The sequence below is a fragment of the Suillus paluster genome (genome assembly GCF_016628075.1).
Source record: "Suillus paluster strain FC165 chromosome Unknown EDB91scaffold_3, whole genome shotgun sequence".
Taxonomy (NCBI): Eukaryota; Fungi; Basidiomycota; class Agaricomycetes; order Boletales; family Suillaceae; genus Suillus; species Suillus paluster.
The window spans coordinates 755,856-775,700 of record NW_024537563.1 but is presented as its reverse complement, the minus strand read 5'-3'; the positions used below and the strand labels follow the sequence as shown (position 1 = coordinate 775,700).

The 19,845-nt window shown below is 49.7% G+C and overlaps 5 protein-coding genes across 5 annotated transcripts; 2 read left to right on the top strand and 3 right to left on the bottom strand.

The window, feature by feature from the left end:
* Window positions 1-19: 19 nt before the first annotated feature.
* On the bottom strand, window positions 20-4,423 carry EDB91DRAFT_1077499 (patched family-domain-containing protein; the record flags this gene model as incomplete). The annotated part of the gene is made up of 7 exons (XM_041314937.1): window positions 20-187; window positions 241-315; window positions 364-1,397; window positions 1,448-1,670; window positions 1,727-3,300; window positions 3,446-4,259; window positions 4,310-4,423. 7 exons carry the CDS (start codon window positions 4,421-4,423, stop codon window positions 20-22), a joined length of 4,002 nt encoding a protein of 1,333 aa, XP_041183131.1.
* A 177-nt stretch (window positions 4,424-4,600) lies between these two features.
* Window positions 4,601-6,580, top strand: EDB91DRAFT_1099894 (putative diphthamide synthesis protein-domain-containing protein). Its single transcript, XM_041317160.1, has 4 exons — window positions 4,601-4,998; window positions 5,061-5,182; window positions 5,233-5,761; window positions 5,810-6,580. Exons 1-4 carry the CDS (start codon window positions 4,694-4,696, stop codon window positions 6,429-6,431), a joined length of 1,578 nt encoding a protein of 525 aa, XP_041183130.1. The 5' UTR covers window positions 4,601-4,693; the 3' UTR covers window positions 6,432-6,580.
* A 419-nt stretch (window positions 6,581-6,999) lies between these two features.
* EDB91DRAFT_1286485 (uncharacterized protein) lies at window positions 7,000-11,507 on the bottom strand (the record flags this gene model as incomplete). Its single annotated transcript, XM_041324804.1, has 18 exons — window positions 10,999-11,507; window positions 10,811-10,940; window positions 10,626-10,754; window positions 10,434-10,572; window positions 10,227-10,384; window positions 10,089-10,177; window positions 9,923-10,037; window positions 9,279-9,874; window positions 9,064-9,225; window positions 8,880-9,018; window positions 8,697-8,822; window positions 8,514-8,643; window positions 8,206-8,461; window positions 8,048-8,153; window positions 7,898-7,998; window positions 7,809-7,845; window positions 7,281-7,753; window positions 7,000-7,224 (listed from the first exon to the last, which is right to left on the bottom strand). The coding sequence occupies exons 1-18, from the start codon at window positions 11,137-11,139 to the stop codon at window positions 7,000-7,002; spliced, it is 3,252 nt and encodes a 1,083-aa protein (XP_041183129.1). The 5' UTR covers window positions 11,140-11,507.
* Window positions 11,508-12,351: 844 nt separating this feature from the next.
* On the top strand, window positions 12,352-15,263 carry EDB91DRAFT_417717 (uncharacterized protein). The gene is made up of 3 exons (XM_041327204.1): window positions 12,352-13,369; window positions 13,425-13,748; window positions 13,812-15,263. Exons 1-3 carry the CDS (start codon window positions 12,498-12,500, stop codon window positions 14,767-14,769), a joined length of 2,154 nt encoding a protein of 717 aa, XP_041183128.1. The 5' UTR covers window positions 12,352-12,497; the 3' UTR covers window positions 14,770-15,263.
* EDB91DRAFT_1286481 (uncharacterized protein) lies at window positions 15,259-19,617 on the bottom strand (the record flags this gene model as incomplete). Its single annotated transcript, XM_041324803.1, has 17 exons — window positions 15,259-15,774; window positions 15,827-15,955; window positions 16,008-16,274; window positions 16,329-16,597; window positions 16,649-16,835; window positions 16,888-17,220; window positions 17,273-17,469; window positions 17,523-17,591; window positions 17,640-18,375; window positions 18,427-18,657; window positions 18,709-18,799; window positions 18,849-18,955; window positions 19,003-19,149; window positions 19,206-19,288; window positions 19,337-19,414; window positions 19,454-19,473; window positions 19,538-19,617. 17 exons carry the CDS (start codon window positions 19,615-19,617, stop codon window positions 15,748-15,750), a joined length of 3,051 nt encoding a protein of 1,016 aa, XP_041183127.1. The 3' UTR covers window positions 15,259-15,747.
* Window positions 19,618-19,845: the final 228 nt, after the last annotated feature.

Sequence of the window (19,845 nt, the reverse complement as noted above, 5' to 3'; positions counted from 1 at the left end):
CCAAACTGAAGCTTGTCACTTACGCATACTCATAATCATTCCTGATGGCATTTGACATCCATTCTTCATCGGCTTCTTGCTGAGCAAACCCTGGTCCTCCAGCAAGGCTGAGCACGACAGGCAGAAGTACTAAACCATGTAAAGCCCCAGAAACAATGAGAGTAAGCCACATGCGGAAGTAGTATATCTGTGGGGTGCATGAGACCTTTGCGCAGTTGCATGAATGATTTGAAGGCTTACTTCCAACAGCTTGGATCGGGTGAGTGCAAGGACAGACATGCCGATCAGTTTGGTAAATGTGATACCAGACAGAACCTGAAAAATGTTTGTTATGGCGCAGCATCGAGAAGGAGGGATACTCACTGAGGGCCCGACGTCAACAAGGGCGGTCCACATCCTCTCATCCCGCTCTTTCTGTCCGGCAGGATGATCAGCTGGTAAACCAGAACCAGCACTCATGAAGGCCCTTGCCACATGAGCGCAAAATTCCACTGCAATCCCGATTGAAATAACCAGGTTTACCAGACTGATAGCATTCAAGCTAATGCCCCATACTGCCATGACGCCCATGACAGTCATTACTGTCAGCGCGACGACACCCGTCACGATTGTCCCTGTGCGCCATGAGCCTAGCAGTAGCGCTGTGACCACTAGCACGGCAGCCAATCCAAGCCCGAGAATCTCCTGCGTGATGGCGACGATGTGGGCATATTGGTCGAAGAAAACGTAATGCAACGAATAAGGGAAAACCTGTGACCCGGTGAGCTCTGAAATCTTAGCTGCTATGTGGCGCGCCGCTGCCATGGAATTGATAAAGTCCTCTTGGGATCGAAGAGGCGAATGCGATGTGCGGAAATGAGATGCGGCAATGCCAGTTTCGTCAAGCGAGAGTGCGGTGCCGAATGACGCCTTGCCTGCCAAGGGGCAGGTTTCGTCTGTGGGCGAGATTAACCACTGTCTCAGATACCGCATGAACTCCTCTCCCTCAGGCAATCCGACCATGGTAATGTTCCACGCAGGTTCCTTGTCGTATAGGCACGGTTGGCATAACCGGTCTGAATCCCTCGGCGCGCAGAACCTCGCAGGATCTCTCTTGCGTACACGACAGCACGTCTCCATGGCAGGATCAAGCCATTTGAAAAAGTCATCTATCCATGACGCAGTCGGCTGTGAGATAAATGATGACTCAGGTCTCTTCCGTTCAGCCTCTAGAACATTGGCGACAGAGAAGTCATCACAAGTTGTGAAGCGACCACAGAGCTCTTGTTGACCAGGCCGCTTGGTCACGTCAAGGTCGTGAGATACGAAATAAACTGGAGGCCCAACGTCCAAGTACACGTCGAGGTGGTTGAAGTAGTCATTGAGGTATGAATCCGAGGGAAGAGCCAACCTTTGGTCTGTCAAATGATTAGCACAGCGAAGCCTAACTTGATATCAAATCACGAACCAAGTCCTAGCGGAATATGCTGCATCGATATTACGGAGAGGACAAAGAATCCAGCAAAAGTAAGGAGTACAGCACCCTTGACAACTGGCTGGAGGAGGAAAGGAGCATAGTGGCGTCGGATGAAGCGAGCGACCCTGCCCAGTCCACTTGCGTTCATAGGAGCATCAAGCAGAGCGATGCGAGAAGGCCATCTGATGCACGGGAAACAGTCAACTCGGCTTGCCTGCATAAGGTATTGGTCTAAATGCATTCCGTGGATGTGGATTGATGACCACTCACCTCTACGCGCTTCAGATCAATAGTGAGCGCGCTGACAAAGACAGTGACTTGGAGTAACGCGTTCAAGAGGACGCTACCAGCAGCATATAGCGCAAAGTTGCGTACAGCTGGCATAGGCACCAAGGCACCGAGGCCAAAAGCAACTGTTTCTGTCACAGAGCTCAACAAAATTGACGGACCCATCTTTGCCAACGTCCGCGCAACCCTTTCCTCTGCAGATAGATATAAGGGTACCGAGGCGGTATCGACAGATTCTTCATGGGATGATTCAAAAGGTGAACGGTGGGGGGTAGGGGAACGAAGTGCCGGGTATCCTCCTCCTGGAGCAATTGCCGAAGCGTTAGGCCCATGGAGGAGATTTTGCCTATCAAGCTCGTGAACGAGAATGAACACATTGTCGACACCGACGGCGAGTACAAGGAAAGGAATGACTTCGGCAATGATGAGGGTCGTCTTGACACCAACGAGCGAGAAGAAACCGACTGAAGATGAGACGGATAAAATGACAAGTCCGATCCCAAGCAAGCCTAAAGTGAATTTCGAGCCGACGAAGAGATGACGAGGTAGTCTCGGTAAAATGTGTGGTGTTGTGCGGGAGTCAACCGAAATTGAAGAGGAAGTAATGCTTGACCGTTGGAATAGCTTAGGGAAGTTGCGAGCCCATAAGGAGAGGGATGACAGTACACCTTCTTCCTCTCTTGCTGCTGATCCACTGCCCAGAGTCAGCGATACGTAAAGGAACATCGCAATATACGACAGGACGACAATCCTGACGTCAGTATTGGTACTCCTGCTGATTTCTTCCTCTAAAGAGACGCCAGTTGAGAATGCGATATTCATGCCCGCCTCGTAGGGGATTCGTTCGCTGAGTTCAAGGAGATATGCCCTCAGAGTTTGCTCCCATTCGACAACTTTCGCAAGTTCGGCCTCGTCAAGTGAATTTGACACCACATAAGTGACAACGAGGGCCTTCGCGTCAAGGTATGAACTGCGCTTTGGCATATCCTCCGGCACGCCGCCCAAGACATATTGTGGGCCAAGAGGTTGTTGGAAATCTGGAAGGCAATCCACAGGAGAGTTTGCACATTGAATCAATCGATTCTTCCAAGACTCCTCGTCGTAATCACTGAGATCATTACCAAACCATGCACCAACAGACTGAACGACACATGCTCCTTGTGGCCCGGCAGGCTTGAAACACACATCTGTGAGACTGTAGCCATTGGGGGAAGATCGGAGAGCGCGTATATCACTCTCTACATCCATCCAGTATCGCAGATGATCGTAACTGAGGACAGGACCTTGCGAAGATGCACGAATATCTGTGAATGCAATCGGTTCGATGGTGATAGGGGGGTCTGAGACCGCAGTGACGAATATTTGCTGTGGTCGGTAGAAAGGACCAAAGTGTTCGTCGAAGTATTCTTTTTGTAGTTTGCTTTCTGAATCAGGAGCGACCCATAGCCGAACTGGATCAGTCTCGATATCGAACCTTTGCCAGCCCAAGTTGAGCAGGCCCATGACGGTAAACACGAGCGAAAATGTCAAGAATGGCGAGGATGCTGCAGCAAGGCCTAAACGATAGAAAACGCGACGGAGGATTGTGTTGAGGCGATATTGGCGTGGCTGAGACGCTTCAATAGGGGTCTAGGAGGGAGACACCACGACCGAGCCGTCTAGATTCTGTTGATTGAGCTCCGAGGGAGTCGCTTGCGTCACCTTGCGGAAGTGAGACCGAACCAACAAGACCGCGTGTGTGTAATCTGGGGGAAAGGATGGACGCGGTGTCCACTGATAACGCCATTCTCTCGTATCTTTTCTCTCTTCGCTTCCTTATAGTGGCCTGAAGGACATAACCAAATACAAAGGCCACGGCGCAGAGGGAGTATGCGAGGATGAGTACGAATGAGAGGCATGAAATCGTGCCGAATTGGCACGTTGGACCATCAATCTGTGGAGGCTCGTAAGGAAGTGCAGGGCAGACCGTGGGGCAGTCAATGCAAGTGCAGCGACTTTCTAGGTCATTGTCAGCGCAATTCCGTGGTGTAGGATCTAGCGCAGTGAAATCAAGGGGTACGGTGGAGGGATAGTTTATCTGGAATGGACTTCCAAGGTCCTTCACGTCTCCTAGGAACTTGAGGAATTCAGAATACGTCTTAGCACCTCCCCCGATGAGGTCCATAGCGTATCCGTTGGTAGCGCCCACTTGGACGTTCTTGCAGCTATCGAAGAAACCCGAGGCAAATTGTTCGCCGACAAAGAAATCGACTGTCTTCACAGCCGTCTCTCCCGAACTGGATTTCTGTGTCTCAGTAATGTTCAGGAATGTTCCCTGGTGTGGTGAACAAGTAAATGAGCAGAAGAAGGAACGGAAATTGTTTCGGCATGCAGGGCATGATGAAATGAGGAGTTCGGCTTGCGCTAAACTGTCGCGCAGGGTCTCGACTTGACCAGAAGTGCAGCAAGTAGGCCCTTCTACGAATTGGGCACCACAAACGGAAACAAGCAAATCCCTGGCTTTGCTGTCCTGGGGCTAAAGTAGTGGTGAGCAGAGCTATAATCATACTACACTGTGAAACGTACTTCAACTGGAGGTCCATCATACGGGCACGGGAGTTGTTGCCCAAACCACCCCTTCGTTCCACAAGAACCCCGCATAGCACATTGTTCATCACTATCTCCTACCCCTCCCGACATGGTGCAGCGAAAGCCAAAATATTGCAGAATCAAGTAGTTCCGAAGTGACGACGGTCAAAGAAACGTATCTGAACGAAAGTAGCGGCAGCACTGAGCCAGAGTAAACACTCCACGCAAGTGCACTCTAAAGTTAGTGATCGTGGAACAACCACCCCACACGTGGTTCACGTGGGGTGTTCTTCGGAGATCAGGACAAAAACGGTACTACAGCTTCATCAACTGGACCGGTGCCCGAATCACATATTACTGCTGTCATCCGTCCGCTCAATAATGGCAGAACAATCTCAATCCAAGAAGACGAACACCGCTGCAAAACCGCGAAAGCGTTTCGTTGGCTCAAAATCTGCAGCACCACCCAAAACTGGTTCGCCAGCAACAATCGCCAATCAAATACCCGATGAGATATTATCGGATGCTCTGCTAAACCAGGCGATCAAGCAGCTTCCTGCGAATTACTCCTTTGAAATCCACAAAACAGTACATCATGCCCGCAAGAACAAAGCAAAAACGGTCGCCCTGCAGATGCCCGAGGGCCTGCAGATGTTTGCCTGCGCAATAGCAGACATCATAGAGTGGTGCGCAGGTGATGGATGTTGATTTGCAGAGTTGCATGCTAAGCTGATCTTGGATGTCGTAGTTTCACCGATGCATTGACTGTGATCATGGGCGATGTCACGTATGGTGCATGCTGCGTAGATGATTACACTGCAGTCGCATTGGGATGCGACATGCTAGTCCATTATGGTCACAGCTGCCTTGGTGAGTTCATGCACCGCCGTTTTCAAGTTATATTCCTCATTTGACTGTAGTGCCCATCGATCAAACCACGATCAAGACCTTGTATATCTTTGTCGAGATTGGAATCGACTCTTCTCATTTGGCAGAGACGATCCGGTTAAACTTCCCGAACGACCGACAAACGTTCCACAAGCAGTTGCTCGAACATGAAGAAGATATCGCACGAATACCTGCCGGTCAGAAAGTGGGTAAGACTCGCCATCTCCAAATCGAAGGTCCTTCGAGTGAAGGAGGAGCGGAACCTCCAGCTTCCGTACAGCTGACAAGGTTTGCGCTGGTCTCGACAATCCAATTTGTAGCAGCTCTACAAAGGTTGAAGGAAGATCTGACATCACCGCATTCTGACGCTGAAACATCATCTCATGGACTACTGCTCAGTGCAGAACCAGAATCATCACTGGGAGATGTCTCAAAGTCGTCATCTGGTCATCGCCTCTGGACTGGCGTTTATGACACCACAATACCAAGGTCTAAACCCTTGTCTCCTGGTGAAATACTAGGGTGCACTGCCCCCCTGCTTGGCGACATAGACGCTCTGATGTAAGGTACCAACTTTGTTCATCCATCAAGGGTCTCATCGTACCTCAGATATCTCGGAGATGGTCGATTTCACCTAGAGTCCATTATGATCGCGAATCCCTCCGTACCTGCTTTCCGATATGACCCCTACTCCAAGAAATTAACGAGAGAGCTGTACAACCACGAAGAAATGCGGACGGTTCGAGATGATGCAGTTCAAAAGGCCCGCAAAAGCATCACAGCTTTTTCTCAGACATCAGATTCTCAGGGGATCGTTGCCCCTACTGATCAAAGTCCGATATGGGGCATCATTCTCGGCACTTTAGGGCGCCAGGGCAGTTTCAAACAGATGCAGGCGATCACCCACCAGCTCTCTACCTCGAAGACAAACATTCCTTATATCCCTATCCTACTTTCTGAACTCTCACCTGCGAAGCTTGCGCTGTTTAACCCGTATATATCGACATTCGTTCAAACATCATGTCCGCGGTTGTCGATAGACTGGGGGTACGCCTTTGATAAACCGCTCCTCAGCCCGTATGAAACAGCGGTTGCGGTGGGGCAGGCCAAAGGGTGGATGAATGAGGAGAAAGCGGGACGTGACAGGGCCAAAGGCGGGAGATACCCTATGGATTTCTATGAAGTAGGCAGCCCATGGGCAGTGGCTAGGACGAAGTCTACATATCTTTAGTTCAAGGAGTGTGGTTCAGTTTTCATTTTTACTCTGCAGGAAGTTGTGGATCAATGGATAGATACTGTGACGCTCTCCTTCGTCAATACATGTTGTGCTACAGTTCCTACTGAAGTAGCAGGATCAGTTATCAAATCCGCGTATAATCTTGTGTGCGAGGCTGGTCTCATCGACGAACATTGTGCGAATGCGGGCCACCGACAGTTGTTGCGCCAAGAATGCGATGTAGACCGCTTTGAAGTGGTTATGTAAAAGAGTGTTTGCTTCCTACCCTGCAGGACCCCGCTATAGATCTGCTTTCGCGTGTCTGTCAGGATATCGATTGAACCAGAAGCTCAGGCTCAGGTATTATAACGCCGCGATGGCTCAGTGACAAATGATATAAGTAGATTGACTAGACTATGTACTTGGCAAACGCCAGCCCTCCTATCAAGGAAAAACAAAATGATAGTTTTTGCAATATCAAACGACCAATGCACACCCAACAGTCGATGAGCTAGCTCATGCTTACACGTTACACACTAATAATTGTGAGCTTGACATGATTGCAACGAAGCTGTGGTACAACTTACCCATAAGCATACTCGACTTCATCAACACCACCGCCAGAAGCGAAAGGACCATTGTTCTCGCGAGGCATAGGACCAAGCTCAGGTTCATCCTCCTCCAAGTCAATGGGGTTCTCATCATCAAGACCGAATGGCAAAACGGGGCGAAGTCCCCCTCCAGTACTCGATCGACGATTACCTGCCGGTGATTTAGGCAGCGCAGCCATAGTCTTGGGGCTCATATGCTGACATAAAACTTGAATGAGACGCAACTCGTTCCGAACATCAGGCGTCGGCTTACCTCCCAATCATTCAGGTTCTCATCTGGGATGTCATCCCGGCCAACGTCCAGTCTGGATTCATCACCCAAATCACCGATTGACACCACACTCTCGCTGTCGCTAATGTTGTCAGCGATACTAGAGACGAGTTCTGGGAGTCGCTGCCATGCGTTCCCGCCCGACGTGATTGTTCCAAATGGCGGGCCAGATTGTTCGTCAGACCAGCCGAGGTCAGACAAGTACTCCTCGTATTCCTCCTCAAACGCGAGATCTTCAGTAGTGTACGGAAGGAATATGGATGGATCTGGTGCTTGGGAGCGCGGAGGAGGGAAGACATCAGCTTCGACGACGTTGGGGGTGCCAAGTGGTCGGATAATGTTTCCGAGGTCTAACCCTGGAGGCAGGCCTTCCATGTTGTGAGAAATACTGACAGAACGCCGATGTGCCTGGGATTGCTGGCTTGCAGCCTGAGGTCCGTAACGTTTGTTGTTGTCTAAGGAGTAGGTCGCAGTGAGTATATTACATAACAATGCGGGAAAAAGGCATACAATACTTGACGAGGTGACGCAGCGCTTGTTCTTGTGACTGAAAGTACATCGGCATATGACACTAATAATGAGACTCAAAAGAAACACACCTGAGCGTCTGAGATATCATCAACCTCGGTGCCAGTTAGCCACTCATCACGCAGATCTGGTCGACAGTTCAAGTAGATCGATGTGATCACCTTCATGTTCGCTAATAAGGGGTAAGTGTAAACGCCTACTCCTGGAGTCATCACACATACACTGCCGCCATTTTCTTCCACAAAAGGGTACTTGACTCTTGATGAGTTTCAGAACATGGAGTTGAAGCAAAGGATGTGAAACTCGCAGCACGCGTTTCAACACCGCCTTAACAAGGCTTGTGAATAGCCAATGATGGCCCAAAGAGGAGCACACTCACTGAGCTCTTGTATTGCACAAGCATCCATATGCGATGCGACCGGTTCTTGGACAACTTCTGCATAATCTTGGCAAAATTGATTGTGGAAAAGAAGTTGCGCCATGAGAACTCAGTCAGCATTTCGACTTCTTCTTCGTGTTTCTGGCCATTCGGAAGAATTTTGGTCTGTAGCACAACGTGGGCGCCAGTACGAGGTTTGTCATCTTGCGGACGTGGAGCGATCTTTGCGTGATGTATCTGGCAATACCGGAAGAAGCTGGGTGATGCCCCAGATTAGTATTCATACTCGCAGATCCCGTCTCACTCACTTGTGATCGGGAGAATCGGCTTTCGACACGACAGATGACGAAACTTCCTGCAGACCAAACATCTTCAAAATCAACAGCAAGCAATTCGTGTCCAATAAAAGCTGGCCGAGATGATGGAACTTCATCACATCTTAAATATATGCATCAGACATGCGTCAACGCACGTCACAGGGAAGTACCCACGGGAGGCTTTAAACCATTTTAGCGTCAGTAACAAGATAGCTGAGACAGCTTTGGACGTAATCTCGCGATGCCGGGTGACATCGAGATCGTCGAGTGTCGGCGGTGGGGCGGGAGGTTGCTCAGGTGCTAATCAACATAAAATTATGACCAATGTGCGTGAAAATGAATCATGAAGGTACACACGGGATGCAACACCGGGAGGGAAGACCGATGATGTTGAAGACTGTGGAACCTGTTGTTGCCCAGTCCCAGCCGATACAGTCGCCAAAAGAAGTTTCAGCAAAACCAATACCCATCCTGATAGAACGGGCAACACGGCGCTCTAACGCAGGTTAGCCAGTGGCGATATGACGCTGAGCAGACTTACGTAGATGGTTTCCACCCTCTTCAGGCGCATGAAATCTTCCTTTCTTTCCCTCGCCTTGCGCTCTTGGGCAGGGGAAGCGGTACCTCCTGTGACTGAAATGGCTTCCGCGATCTTTGCATCCAGCAGTGCAATATCTGCCAGTGGCTCCGCACTCTCAAGATCCTGAAATAGACTTCTCAGCAACGACTATCCAAATTAGCAATGAGGCAGCATACCTCGCTTGTGATTACAAGTGGTTCAGCATCCCCCTCAGATCCAGGCATACAGTCGAGCCCGCTCTCGGCAGTCATACACTCTTCTCTCGTTTTCCACATTTGCCAGAGCGAGAGACTCACGTACATATGCCGATTATACAGCTTGTCCGCCTCATCGATGGCAAAGGGCACGAGGCGATCATTGTTAGCGCCGAATCTGCTTTTCCGCGAGAAGGGAAACAAGAATGGCCGATTTTGGTCTGTCTGATATTGCTGTTTCTTAGGCTTGGGAGAAGGAGGCGGGGTCGGTGCAGGTGTTGCAGGCTGAGGACCCGGACGGTATCCCTGACTGGGAGCATGTGATTGGAAAGGCTGATGATTCAGCGCACCGGGGAGACCGGAGTGCTGCGAGTCTGCGTCATCGTGATGGTAGTGATGGCGGACAGGAATGGGAGAATATGCCTGTGCTAATTTGGAAGTGGAGATGGAGGGCGTGGGCTTTGTCTGGATCTCTTGTTGCGTAGGTGGGACTGGAGGCGGCGTGAACGTCGGATATTTCACCGACGTCTCCTGTCGGAACGTTTCAATGTCAAATGGGGTGCATTTGACGGCTACAGCTGTGATATTCGTGTAAAATACGGTTTGATGAATGAAAAATGACTAACCTTCGTCTGGCACAGAGGGAAGGTTGGCAAGTTCCCGGGCTAACCTCTTCACACGTGCAAGCTCCCTGATGCCACCACAACACGCGAGAAGTGTCTTCCAAAGCACGAGGAGTAGCTAATCGCATTTCAGCTTCGCAATGCGGCAGAACTGCTGCAGTGTTCAAACCTTCTTAATCGGGTATCCCTTAGCGCTTTTGTCCCTCAGTGCGGAGACCACATTAAACAAGTACACCGGCAACGGTGGGTCCATGCTCACTACCCATCACAATTAGCCTGGCTGACGCCTTCCCATTGCAGCACGTACTGAGTTCATCTGCAAAGTCATCACGCTCCTTGAATATTTCGATGAGGTGATACATCATGCCGAGATAAACCGAAATTTCGGTTGTGACCTCTTCAAGGAAGTCAGCCTTTTCAGTAGGGGTGATCTGGAAGTGTGCCGTATCCGCATCTGAGAGCGAGCTGCCGTGTAAACGTCAGATAACGGACTACGTACTGAGTATATGCATACCAAAGTAGATCATGTTTCTGACTGGCAATTTTCATGGATTCGACGATTGTGCTTAACCCATTGGCGCTTCGTACAACCTTGCAGTTCTCGTAGATCCAATGCAACTGATGCTCTGGAGACGTTGTCTCGGCAAAGGTACCTACGTTAGGAACGTATGAGTATTCGTCGTTTCGTCGCAGATGGGAACGGGACCTTGCAGGACGTAAAAGAGTCGACGGGCATTCGTAAATCGGATCTCTGCGTCCCTGTGTTCAAGACTTTCGAGGAGTACCTCGACGTGTGCCTTTCGCTGTACGGGAGTCGTATCGGGGCTCGTCCACTCTACATACGCGAAGATTATCTCTCATTCCGATAGTGTAATGGACAACACTGCACACCTCCGGGAAACGAGCCTTTCCATGCTTTTAGGTTTTCCGCGACTTGCGGCATCTCTACGTACGAGTAGAATTCATCGATCTCATTCATGACCGTGTCTTCGTCATCGTAGCGAAAGTCGTAAAATGATTGCTATATATAAGATATACCTCATGAATACGAGAAATGACAAGCAGAGCCGGAAACATGCCTTTGGCTTTGGCGCGCATGTGACCATGGCTTTGAGTTGTCCGAGGGTTATGGAGTCCAGTCCCAGCTGCGATGCAGTGTTTGCACCATCTTGTTCGCCAACAGAGTATGAAGGCGGCGCTGCAAACATCATGCCGCTCATGTTGATGGTTGAAAGAACACGACTAAGTAGTATTGTCACGGACTACAGTCGTTCTTCACCGGATAGTACCACGTGACCTAACACACATTTGACACGTAACGATGACCCAACCAACGACTTGCAAAAGTCTCTCGGGCGCCAAGTTGGCAGCTCCATCAGATCAGTAGGCCGTATCACTGCCGTATCGTACCATTGAGTGACCTTATCACCAGGAGCTGTCTTACCTCGGTCTTGGTACCCTTATCGATGGCTTACTTATAACATGTCCAAGATCAGGAGCACAACCTAATCGGCCCGCGCCGGTCAGCTGCAGTGCTGCCATCATGTTTGGGCCATGATGCAAGTCAGTGAAGAATCAGGGAAACAAAGTAATCCTAAACTGGGTGTCGGACAGTGTCGGAGTGGTGGGGTTCCTGAATCAGTGGCTAATTGAGGCTTATTCACATGGGCAGGGAAGCGGATTCGAAAGCCATTGGCCCTCAGTTGACCTTTGGGGGAAATGATTCGATAGCGATGGTGGCGTTCTAAAATAGCGTGAACGTAGAAAAGGTGACCTCGTGTTCAGATTTCACAAACGATTATGGATCAATACTTGTGAGTCATCCACGTTTCTAATTACACTAGCAGACGGGTAAGCCTGGGTGGCGTGCCATGACAGAGATTAATGTCGGCAGAGACGTACGCATACGTCAACACGCGGCGGGCAACCTAGGACGAGATGAGCCTGGCTTAGGGCGATGGCGTGGGTCATAGCATGAGTCAATGACGGCGTCGCAGCCCCATTGTGAAATTTCATGTAATTGTCATTCCATGACTGCGCGGCGCTGCGCTCCGCAAAGCGGAACCAAATCATATCGTGTGAAAATGTGACATAAGCACTGCATGAATTTTCTGTATAAGAATTTTTGGGTTCTTCAGGTTCATTCAACCACGATTTTGGCTGTGGATCGACTTCGCAGTCGGTCACATTCTTGCCAACTAAGTTCTCGGTACCGTTCTCGTTTCGGCTCATCGTCTTCGACAGCGTCGGCTTCGTTACGATCGATTCGAGTATCGGTTTCAGCTTCGGTTCCTAGTCGTAGACGGTACAAGGTAAGTAATCTGGTCTTTGATGCTCTGATATCGACCTAGCTCATCTCTTGCCAGAGCATACTAAAAGGCACGCCTTTGCTGCGCGTTTGCCACTCATCGCCTTCCATTTCTCTCTTGAAGCCTCGATCCGCTTACGACCCACCCTTACGACTTTCGCCTCCTCTTCGATCCTTTCGCAGGGTCGTCACCACTAGATATCGGAGTCGTTCGCTGTTGCGCTCTATAGTGCATCGAGCGGCCTTCTCTGTGTCCTTCTCCATCTGCAGATGCCAGTCCCAGTCCCTTCCCAGCCACCGGCACACCAGGTCCATAAGTACTCCAAAACTGAAGACGCTTCAAAGTCTCATTCTTCCGTCTTTCACAATCTGAAGCACACCTTACCTGTCTCTCCGACGGGCCCACCGCCGTCGTTTGGCAGTCGTGATCAGTGGATTAACTCCCTACCCTCTTGGAGGAGGACTAAGACCCGCCGCATTTGGGAGGATGACGTGCGCTCCACTTCGGAAGTGAAAAGGGAACAGGGTTTTCATCGAGGGTTGACTAGCACGGCTGACGTGCAAGTCATTAAAGGAAATCATGCGGAGGCATGTCTTCCGCCCCTGAATGCCTTTCAAAAATGTGCTGTGAACCCTTCGCCAGGTGACATCGACCAGCCAATCCATGTCGAGCATAGACAGTCTGCTTATGCACCTGTCTGGAGTACTGAGGGTTACGATAGTCCGGGTGGTTCTTCTACTCAGGACTACGTGTGGCCTCAGGTTGATAACGCGTTCGCACCTGTCTTGGAGGACGATTCTGAGGAAATGATTAATGGTGACTTAGGCTCTAGTCCTATCGGTCCCATGACTCCTTTCGCAGACTACGTGGATCGTGTAGTCGCCACTTCCGATGTCACCGGCCCTATAGCACTCAGGCAAGAGAGTTTGTATCAGTATGGACTCCAGTCCTACAATGTCTCCGACTATCAGTACGGAGACCCGGTCAAGCAAGAGCCTGACGCTTCTGTTGGCGATTCGGCGCCGTCAGCATCCACGAAGTATAAGATGTTTGCGGAACCCATGGCGGACTGGATCGTATCATATATTTGGAAAGTTTGCAATAATTCGATTGTTCTTCCAGCTGCAGTTTCTCGCTACACGTACGTTCATATTTCTAGCTGAAATTTTTGAGCAATGTTGACGGAACCCCTACAGTCCTTCGATGAGCGGCCAGCCAGCGCCCACAGCTCCAATGCATTTGTCTGCTGCAGTTCACTCTCTTCTAATGTCAACACTTCTACAACCATCTGCCGTGTTACTCGCGTTGTGGTACATCGCTCGCTTACCAGTATACTTTGGTGGGGTCCCTTTAGGGTTGGAGCAGGTAAAAGAGCGGAGATTTAGAGCGGAACTCCTTGATACTACTGGCGGAATTGACGGGAAAACATTGGAGGCCAATGCCACGTTCAGGCTCATCGTCCTTGGATGTATGCTGGCGAACAAGTGGCTTGATGACCATACCTTCTCCAATAAGACATGGTAAGCCATCACTCACCCGCGGTCCGTGTTCAATCCTAATAATAATTTGTTTCTTCCCGTTAGGCACACTATCTGCAAACTTCCTGTCCATTCGCTAAACAAGCTCGAGTCCCTTGCCCTGGACATTCTCTCCCATGACCTTACAATCTCGCCTGTTAGTTGGCGTCAGTGGCTGGGCCACATGTTCTCGTATCATGTCTCACTTTCACCCCCTTCACACGCCCAACCGATTTCTCGTCCCTCCTCGAATCCTCAATCGATCGTTCGGAGAATCATTGAGGAGATCATGGAAGCACCTCTCTCACACCCCAGTTCAGAGCCCGTCTTCCTTAGCTTCGAGCAGAGGAGTAAGGAGAAGCTCAACGGGCCAGAGACACGTGTCGAAGCGTCCCACGAAGCCTATGACATTGATCTCGATGAGGATGGGCCACTTCGGGAAGAGTATTTACCAAGGCGCCGCGTGAGCAACGGGAGTTCTATGAGCCGACGCACCGCAGAATCAGCTTCGAGGGCTGACGGTGAGCGGAGGGAGCTTCGTGAGTCCGTGACCAGCCACAATGGGACTGCGCTCCCTCCTCCGTCCAAATGGAGCCCAGCAGCTGATGAGCCTCTCCGCCGTGTGGGTGATCGTCCTGCGCTGTACATGCCAGTTCAACCACCGGCGGTGTGTTGGGCCTCTGCCATCGCTTATGTGCCTGCCAAGCCGCCCCCGGATTATTCTAGTGCCTCATATTCCAAACCAGCTCCTTCGAACGATTACTATTACCCGCAATCTGTTATCGTTCAACCGCCCTCGCAGCCGTATTGTACCGCTGATGCATTTTCCGCGCCTAATTCGTCTTACCACGTCGGCTTTGACTACCCGTGCGGCCATGTCCGTATGTCATTCGATGGGACAGGTTACGCCTCTCAGCCGAGGGCACATTGGTCGTCTGCTGAACCATATGGATTCGCTGCCCCTAGAGTCCTCTTTGGTCCTCATCCACCTATCAATTACCAGCCGTCCTGGATTCGTGCTTGAAGATGTGTTTATGAACCAGATGCTCTCGCGCATCATAGATATCAATTTCTTCTGTTTCCGAGCTTTCAACACTACTGCAATCGACTCTGCCGGCACCGCCTACGTGCTGCGCCATAATTTCGCTCTCTATGTCTATCCTTTCGCGGTTGTCAATACTGGATCCTTTTCTCTTTGTCACTGGCACTGTCCTATACAAACACGGTCCCCACGCTTTCAAGACATATCCATCCTGTCTCGGGGACAAATCGCCTGTTCAATCTTGATCTTCATCATTTCGATCGCGTATATTCTTATTTATGCGCATCTGCACTCGCTCTTCTCACTGACTGAAGTTGGTTAGAAGACCGACGATATCCTCGGACTATCTCTGCCATACCGCGTTCATCGATTGAACATTCGCGACCTTCAGTTCACTGTTTCATTGATGTATCCACTTATCATTCTGGTATCCTCATGCTCCCCAACTAATAATAACCTTTCACGACTTTATTTTTTTTCCTGCCTTCGCCTTTGGTGTTTCTTTTGCTACGTTTCTCTCATTCAGTACGCATAACGAAAGCACTCAAAAACATGCAGAAAATCATTAACGATACAAAAACATTTGCTATTCTCTCATTCCCCCATCCGTCCTCCCTTGCTACTATTGTAGCTCCCTTTCACCCTATCTCATTATCCGTTATCCCCCCTTGGTGGCTAGTTTAGCTTTTAGCTTTTCTTTTTCACCTTCATCCATTTCTGTAGGTAACTAGTTATGCGCCCCCCTTTCGTAGCATTCAACAGTCAAGCGTGAAGTGCACATGCCGTACGTACTGGTACTGTATACGTACGCCTCCAATACTTCGCTTTGAATGCTATCATCTAGTATGTTCCCGAATGACAGTGCACAACCGTGTTCAACGTTCAGGAAATCTTCATTCATTCAGACAATTGATACAATATTTGTTGGTCTATGTAGTACACGGGACTTCTTCACTGCTTTCAGATCTTGATGAGGATGAAAGGCACCTATAAAATATCATCAGTAATGACGCCCAAAACAATGGCTCTTGTAACATACTTCGACGTCTTCCATCTCCTCGTCCATGAGCATGACTTCGACCAAGAGGTGCTTGGTGTGTGGCGGGATAGGCTTCTTACTGACGTGCTCTACCAGCTTGCTGAACTTCATAGGCATCCTGTCGGCGCTCTAAAATATTCACGTGAGTAACTACCGCGAGGCTATTCCACCGATCACAAACCTTCTTCTTGTCGGTAAATGAACTCCAGAGCATGCTCACGCCCTGGCTGACCATGCTAACGTCTAAGTTGTGGTTGGTCTTGAACCAAGTGATAAACTCCTTGAGCGTCGGGTCGTTCTTGAACTCCAACCGGTCCCAGAGAGTCCACTCAGTATTTTCGAATTTGTTCTTCTTGGCAGCTATAGGCTCCGAGAATCCGAAGAAAGGGAGAGCGAGATTGACAAAACCGTTCTTGTAGTCCTCTAACTTGTTCTTCCCATCTATGATCTACAAAACGTACACGTCAGCACAACCGTCCAATGAGGATAACAGGCGTCTTGCCTTGTAAAGCTCCAAACAAACCAAACCAACAACGAGCGCAGTGGTGGTGGCGATGGCAGGTATGATTTTGCCTGCTATCTGTTTCGTGGAATGACGATCGGCGACGGTGATGTTATAGTTCATCGCACGGAGGTTTGACGCAGCGGTGATGAGATCGATGTGGTGGTTAGTATCATCATCCTTCTCAAACTCGACAGGAGTGAGACGGTATCCAGCAAGTGACGAAGGAGGCGGCAGCTTCTTGACTAAGTCGGAAATGTTGTCAGGATCTAAGAGGAATCATGCTCTGCAAGCGATAGTGTTAAACTAAGTCAACGCACCAGAAGATGACTGATTGACAGGGTCGCTTTCCGTGATCTGAATCTGTACTCCACTCCTTGGAGAGAACTCGGGAACAATCACGGAGTCCGCAACCTTCTTGAAGACTGCAGGATCGCTCTCTCCTCGGAGGCCATAATTAAAGGCATGGAGATTGGCTGCGGCAATGATGAAAGAGAGATGCGTGGGCTGAGGAAAATAATCAGTGGGTCAAGATCTAGCAATGTGCTGGTTGACATACATCTGAAGAGTTGAACACAAGTGGGTCTGGTGCCCTCTTCGGTCCACTCCAGAACGGCTGGCCTGTACTGGTGACATGATCTTTCGGAAGGCTGTGGAGAAGCTGCCGGATCGCGTTGTTGAACTTCTCCTCAAACTGCAGACGAGCCCAGACAATGCACTCCTCGAAAGTCAAAGGCTTGTTGGTAACCAAGTACGAAACGATCTGTGATATGTGGTCGTGCGATTGGCCCGAGTATTTGAGGGAGTTCTCAAGGTAGTTGGGCTCCGAGAGATATTGATTGACAGATTCCACAGGCTTAACAAACATTGCATCAAACTCTTGCCGAGCCCACTGTATTGTTATGAGGCCGGGCCAGTTGAAAATAGTCAACTTAAAGGCGTACCTCAATCGTGTGTGTAATGGCATTCGGGAAGTTTTTAACTGTGCAAGATAACGTCTGCTTCTCTGGGGGATCTTGCGAAGACGAGTATGACTCGGTAAGATGGGGAATCACAACTTGGGTATTGCCTTTCGTGCCCATGGTACCGGATTCTAGTAGTGGCTTTTCGTACAAGATGCAACGCTGATCCATGTACACACCTACAACGAGTGCGTGTCAGACAAAATTCACAGGAAATAAGAGGAAGCCTTACGTGCAGCGACGTTATCCAATGCATTTGTGACACCATCGAGTCCGGCAAAGAAGTCGTCATCGAAGACATCTCGGGAGAAATTAGATAGGGACAATACAAAAGATGAGAGTGTCGCACTTTCTGTCGCCTGACCAACAGGATCTTGTCTACAGAGAATGTGGCCCTTCAGAGCTGGATTCATGTCTGCAACCGCCGCTGCTGCAACTTCAGATTTAAATTTCCCGAGATCCTTAGCGCGGAAGAGGAATTGACGGTTCAGGTTACTCTTTTCGATGGTGTCTAGGTCAGTGACATGAATCCTACCGTCGACCCCAGTAGCGAGACCCATCATGCTCCAGTTCTTTAACATCTCACACCCAATTGCTCCCGCACCGACGAGGAACTGACGATGATTGGCAAGCTTATCCTGGAAAGACTTGCCAAACACCGCAATCTGTCCATCGTACCGGCTGCCAAGTGGTTGACAATCTTGCTCACTCGGCAGTAGGGATGGCAACGACTCCAATGAATCGAAATATAGCTGCTGGAGCATAGGATGGAACTTTGCGGAGCACGCTTTCAGCACTTCCTGTGCCACGAAGCCACCAATTACAGCTGAGATGGGCGGTAAGTCACCGGTCGCTTGGTATGCCAGCTCTGTGATAATCTTCTCATCGGCATCGGCATCTATTTTCTTCGCCAAAGCCACGAGGGAAGCAGCATCTTTTGCATTTCGGGGTCGAGGTAAACGCTGATGTTGCGCCTGGAATTGGGGCAAAGCTTGGAATCCTGCATGGAGTGTAGCAGGCCTGTCGAACTTGGCGAAGTCTGTCATAAAGAACTCTGGAGCTGCCAGTGACTCTCGCAAGGAATTCTAGAGAGAGAGAAGTGAATTGTAATTTGATGAAGGTGTAGTATAACTTACAAACTCGAGGATTTTGGGCATTTTCACTTGGGTAAAGATGCCACCTCGAACATACTCTCCCAGATCAGAGGTATCACCGATAGTAAACGTGTATGGACCTTTGACTGTTACTTTTCGAGGTTTACAACCATTCAGCTCAGTCATGCCCTGCACTTCAGTGAACGTGACAAAATCGCCATCTTCAAGGCCGTGTCGCGACTCGTCGAGGCACGTTACCAACCCTTCCCTGTCCTGTGTAATTATATGAATACGAACATCATGGTTATAGTCGAGAAGCCTCACTTTATCCACTGACACGATCATCCCTGTGAGAGGTTGCTCGCCAGTAGGATCCACACATGTGAATTTAGGACCAAAGTCGTTGAAGACGGAGCTGACTACGATCAATAACATTGATAAAGGGGGATGCGGCCGTCACCTACCCAAAAAGGCCACGGGTCTCTGCTGAGATAAAGTGAATACTATTCTGGTGCGTCCAGTCGTTGATCTCAAGTTGTTTCTCGAGAGAGACGCCACACAAGACAACAGCCTGGAGAAATTCAACGCCATAATCTGGCTGAGGTGGATGAAGCTTACTTGGAAGGGCCGTATCAAATCAACTGAAATTCCCTGTCCAGCATCTCCTCCGAGATTCCGGACGGGGACATAAGCATTCAGTTCGGCTAAGCGAGGCAGGGTGGCTGCTGCACGCGGCTTTCCGATATCTTCTTCGCGAAGGAAGTACTGTGAACAATGACTCAACGACACGTCTTGTGGCAGTGTGATGGCTAAGCACGCACTTGTGAGCTGAGATCCTGCATGGTGACTGGTTCTGGGTCATACAGCGTGACAGACTTGACTCCCGCCAGACAAACATTCTTGGCTGTAGAATATATGAGAATAAAACGTGTTTGTTGGTGCAAAGGATTACCGATCTCAGCCCCAAGGCCTTGCAAACCGACGATCAGAACATTGGAGGCAGCCATCTTCTTCATAGCTGCGCACATTACTCAGATAACATGAGTTATTTATTAACAATATGACTGACCTTCATGCCCTAGAACGTAGCTGCGGAATCACGTAGGATCGCAGATGAGTGATGCGAGCCACACAGGATGACACCAACACCTACAGTTGACGAGAGTACAAGCCTTCATCAATCGCAGCCTCGTCAACATCCATCTTTGCTGCTAAATTGCTTGCGTCTGCCATAATTAATGTGTGTATGAAGGTAGGTGGTGGTGAAAGATAAGATCGCGAAGCTGAAGAGTATACAAGTTATGCTTGCCGATGACTAAGCACACCTGGACCAATTATGGGGTGACCAGCGAACGCGCTGGGAGGAGTGAGCGGAGCTGATTGGTTGAATTAGTTTCAGGACATGTAGTATTGAGTACCTGCGTGGAAAAGTACGTCTAAAGAGTATGCTGCCAGTGCACC

Coding starts and splice junctions, on each gene's coding strand:
- EDB91DRAFT_1099894 (XM_041317160.1), top strand. CDS start 4,694: ATGGCAGAACAATCTCAATCCAAGAAGACGAACACCGCTGCAAAACCG. Junction 5,183..5,232: donor TTATGGTCACAGCTGCCTTG/GTGAGTTCATGC, acceptor ATTTGACTGTAG/TGCCCATCGATCAAACCACG. Junction 5,762..5,809: donor GGCGACATAGACGCTCTGAT/GTAAGGTACCAA, acceptor ATCGTACCTCAG/ATATCTCGGAGATGGTCGAT.
- EDB91DRAFT_417717 (XM_041327204.1), top strand. CDS start 12,498: ATGCCAGTCCCAGTCCCTTCCCAGCCACCGGCACACCAGGTCCATAAG. Junction 13,370..13,424: donor GCTGCAGTTTCTCGCTACAC/GTACGTTCATAT, acceptor GAACCCCTACAG/TCCTTCGATGAGCGGCCAGC. Junction 13,749..13,811: donor ACCTTCTCCAATAAGACATG/GTAAGCCATCAC, acceptor TCTTCCCGTTAG/GCACACTATCTGCAAACTTC.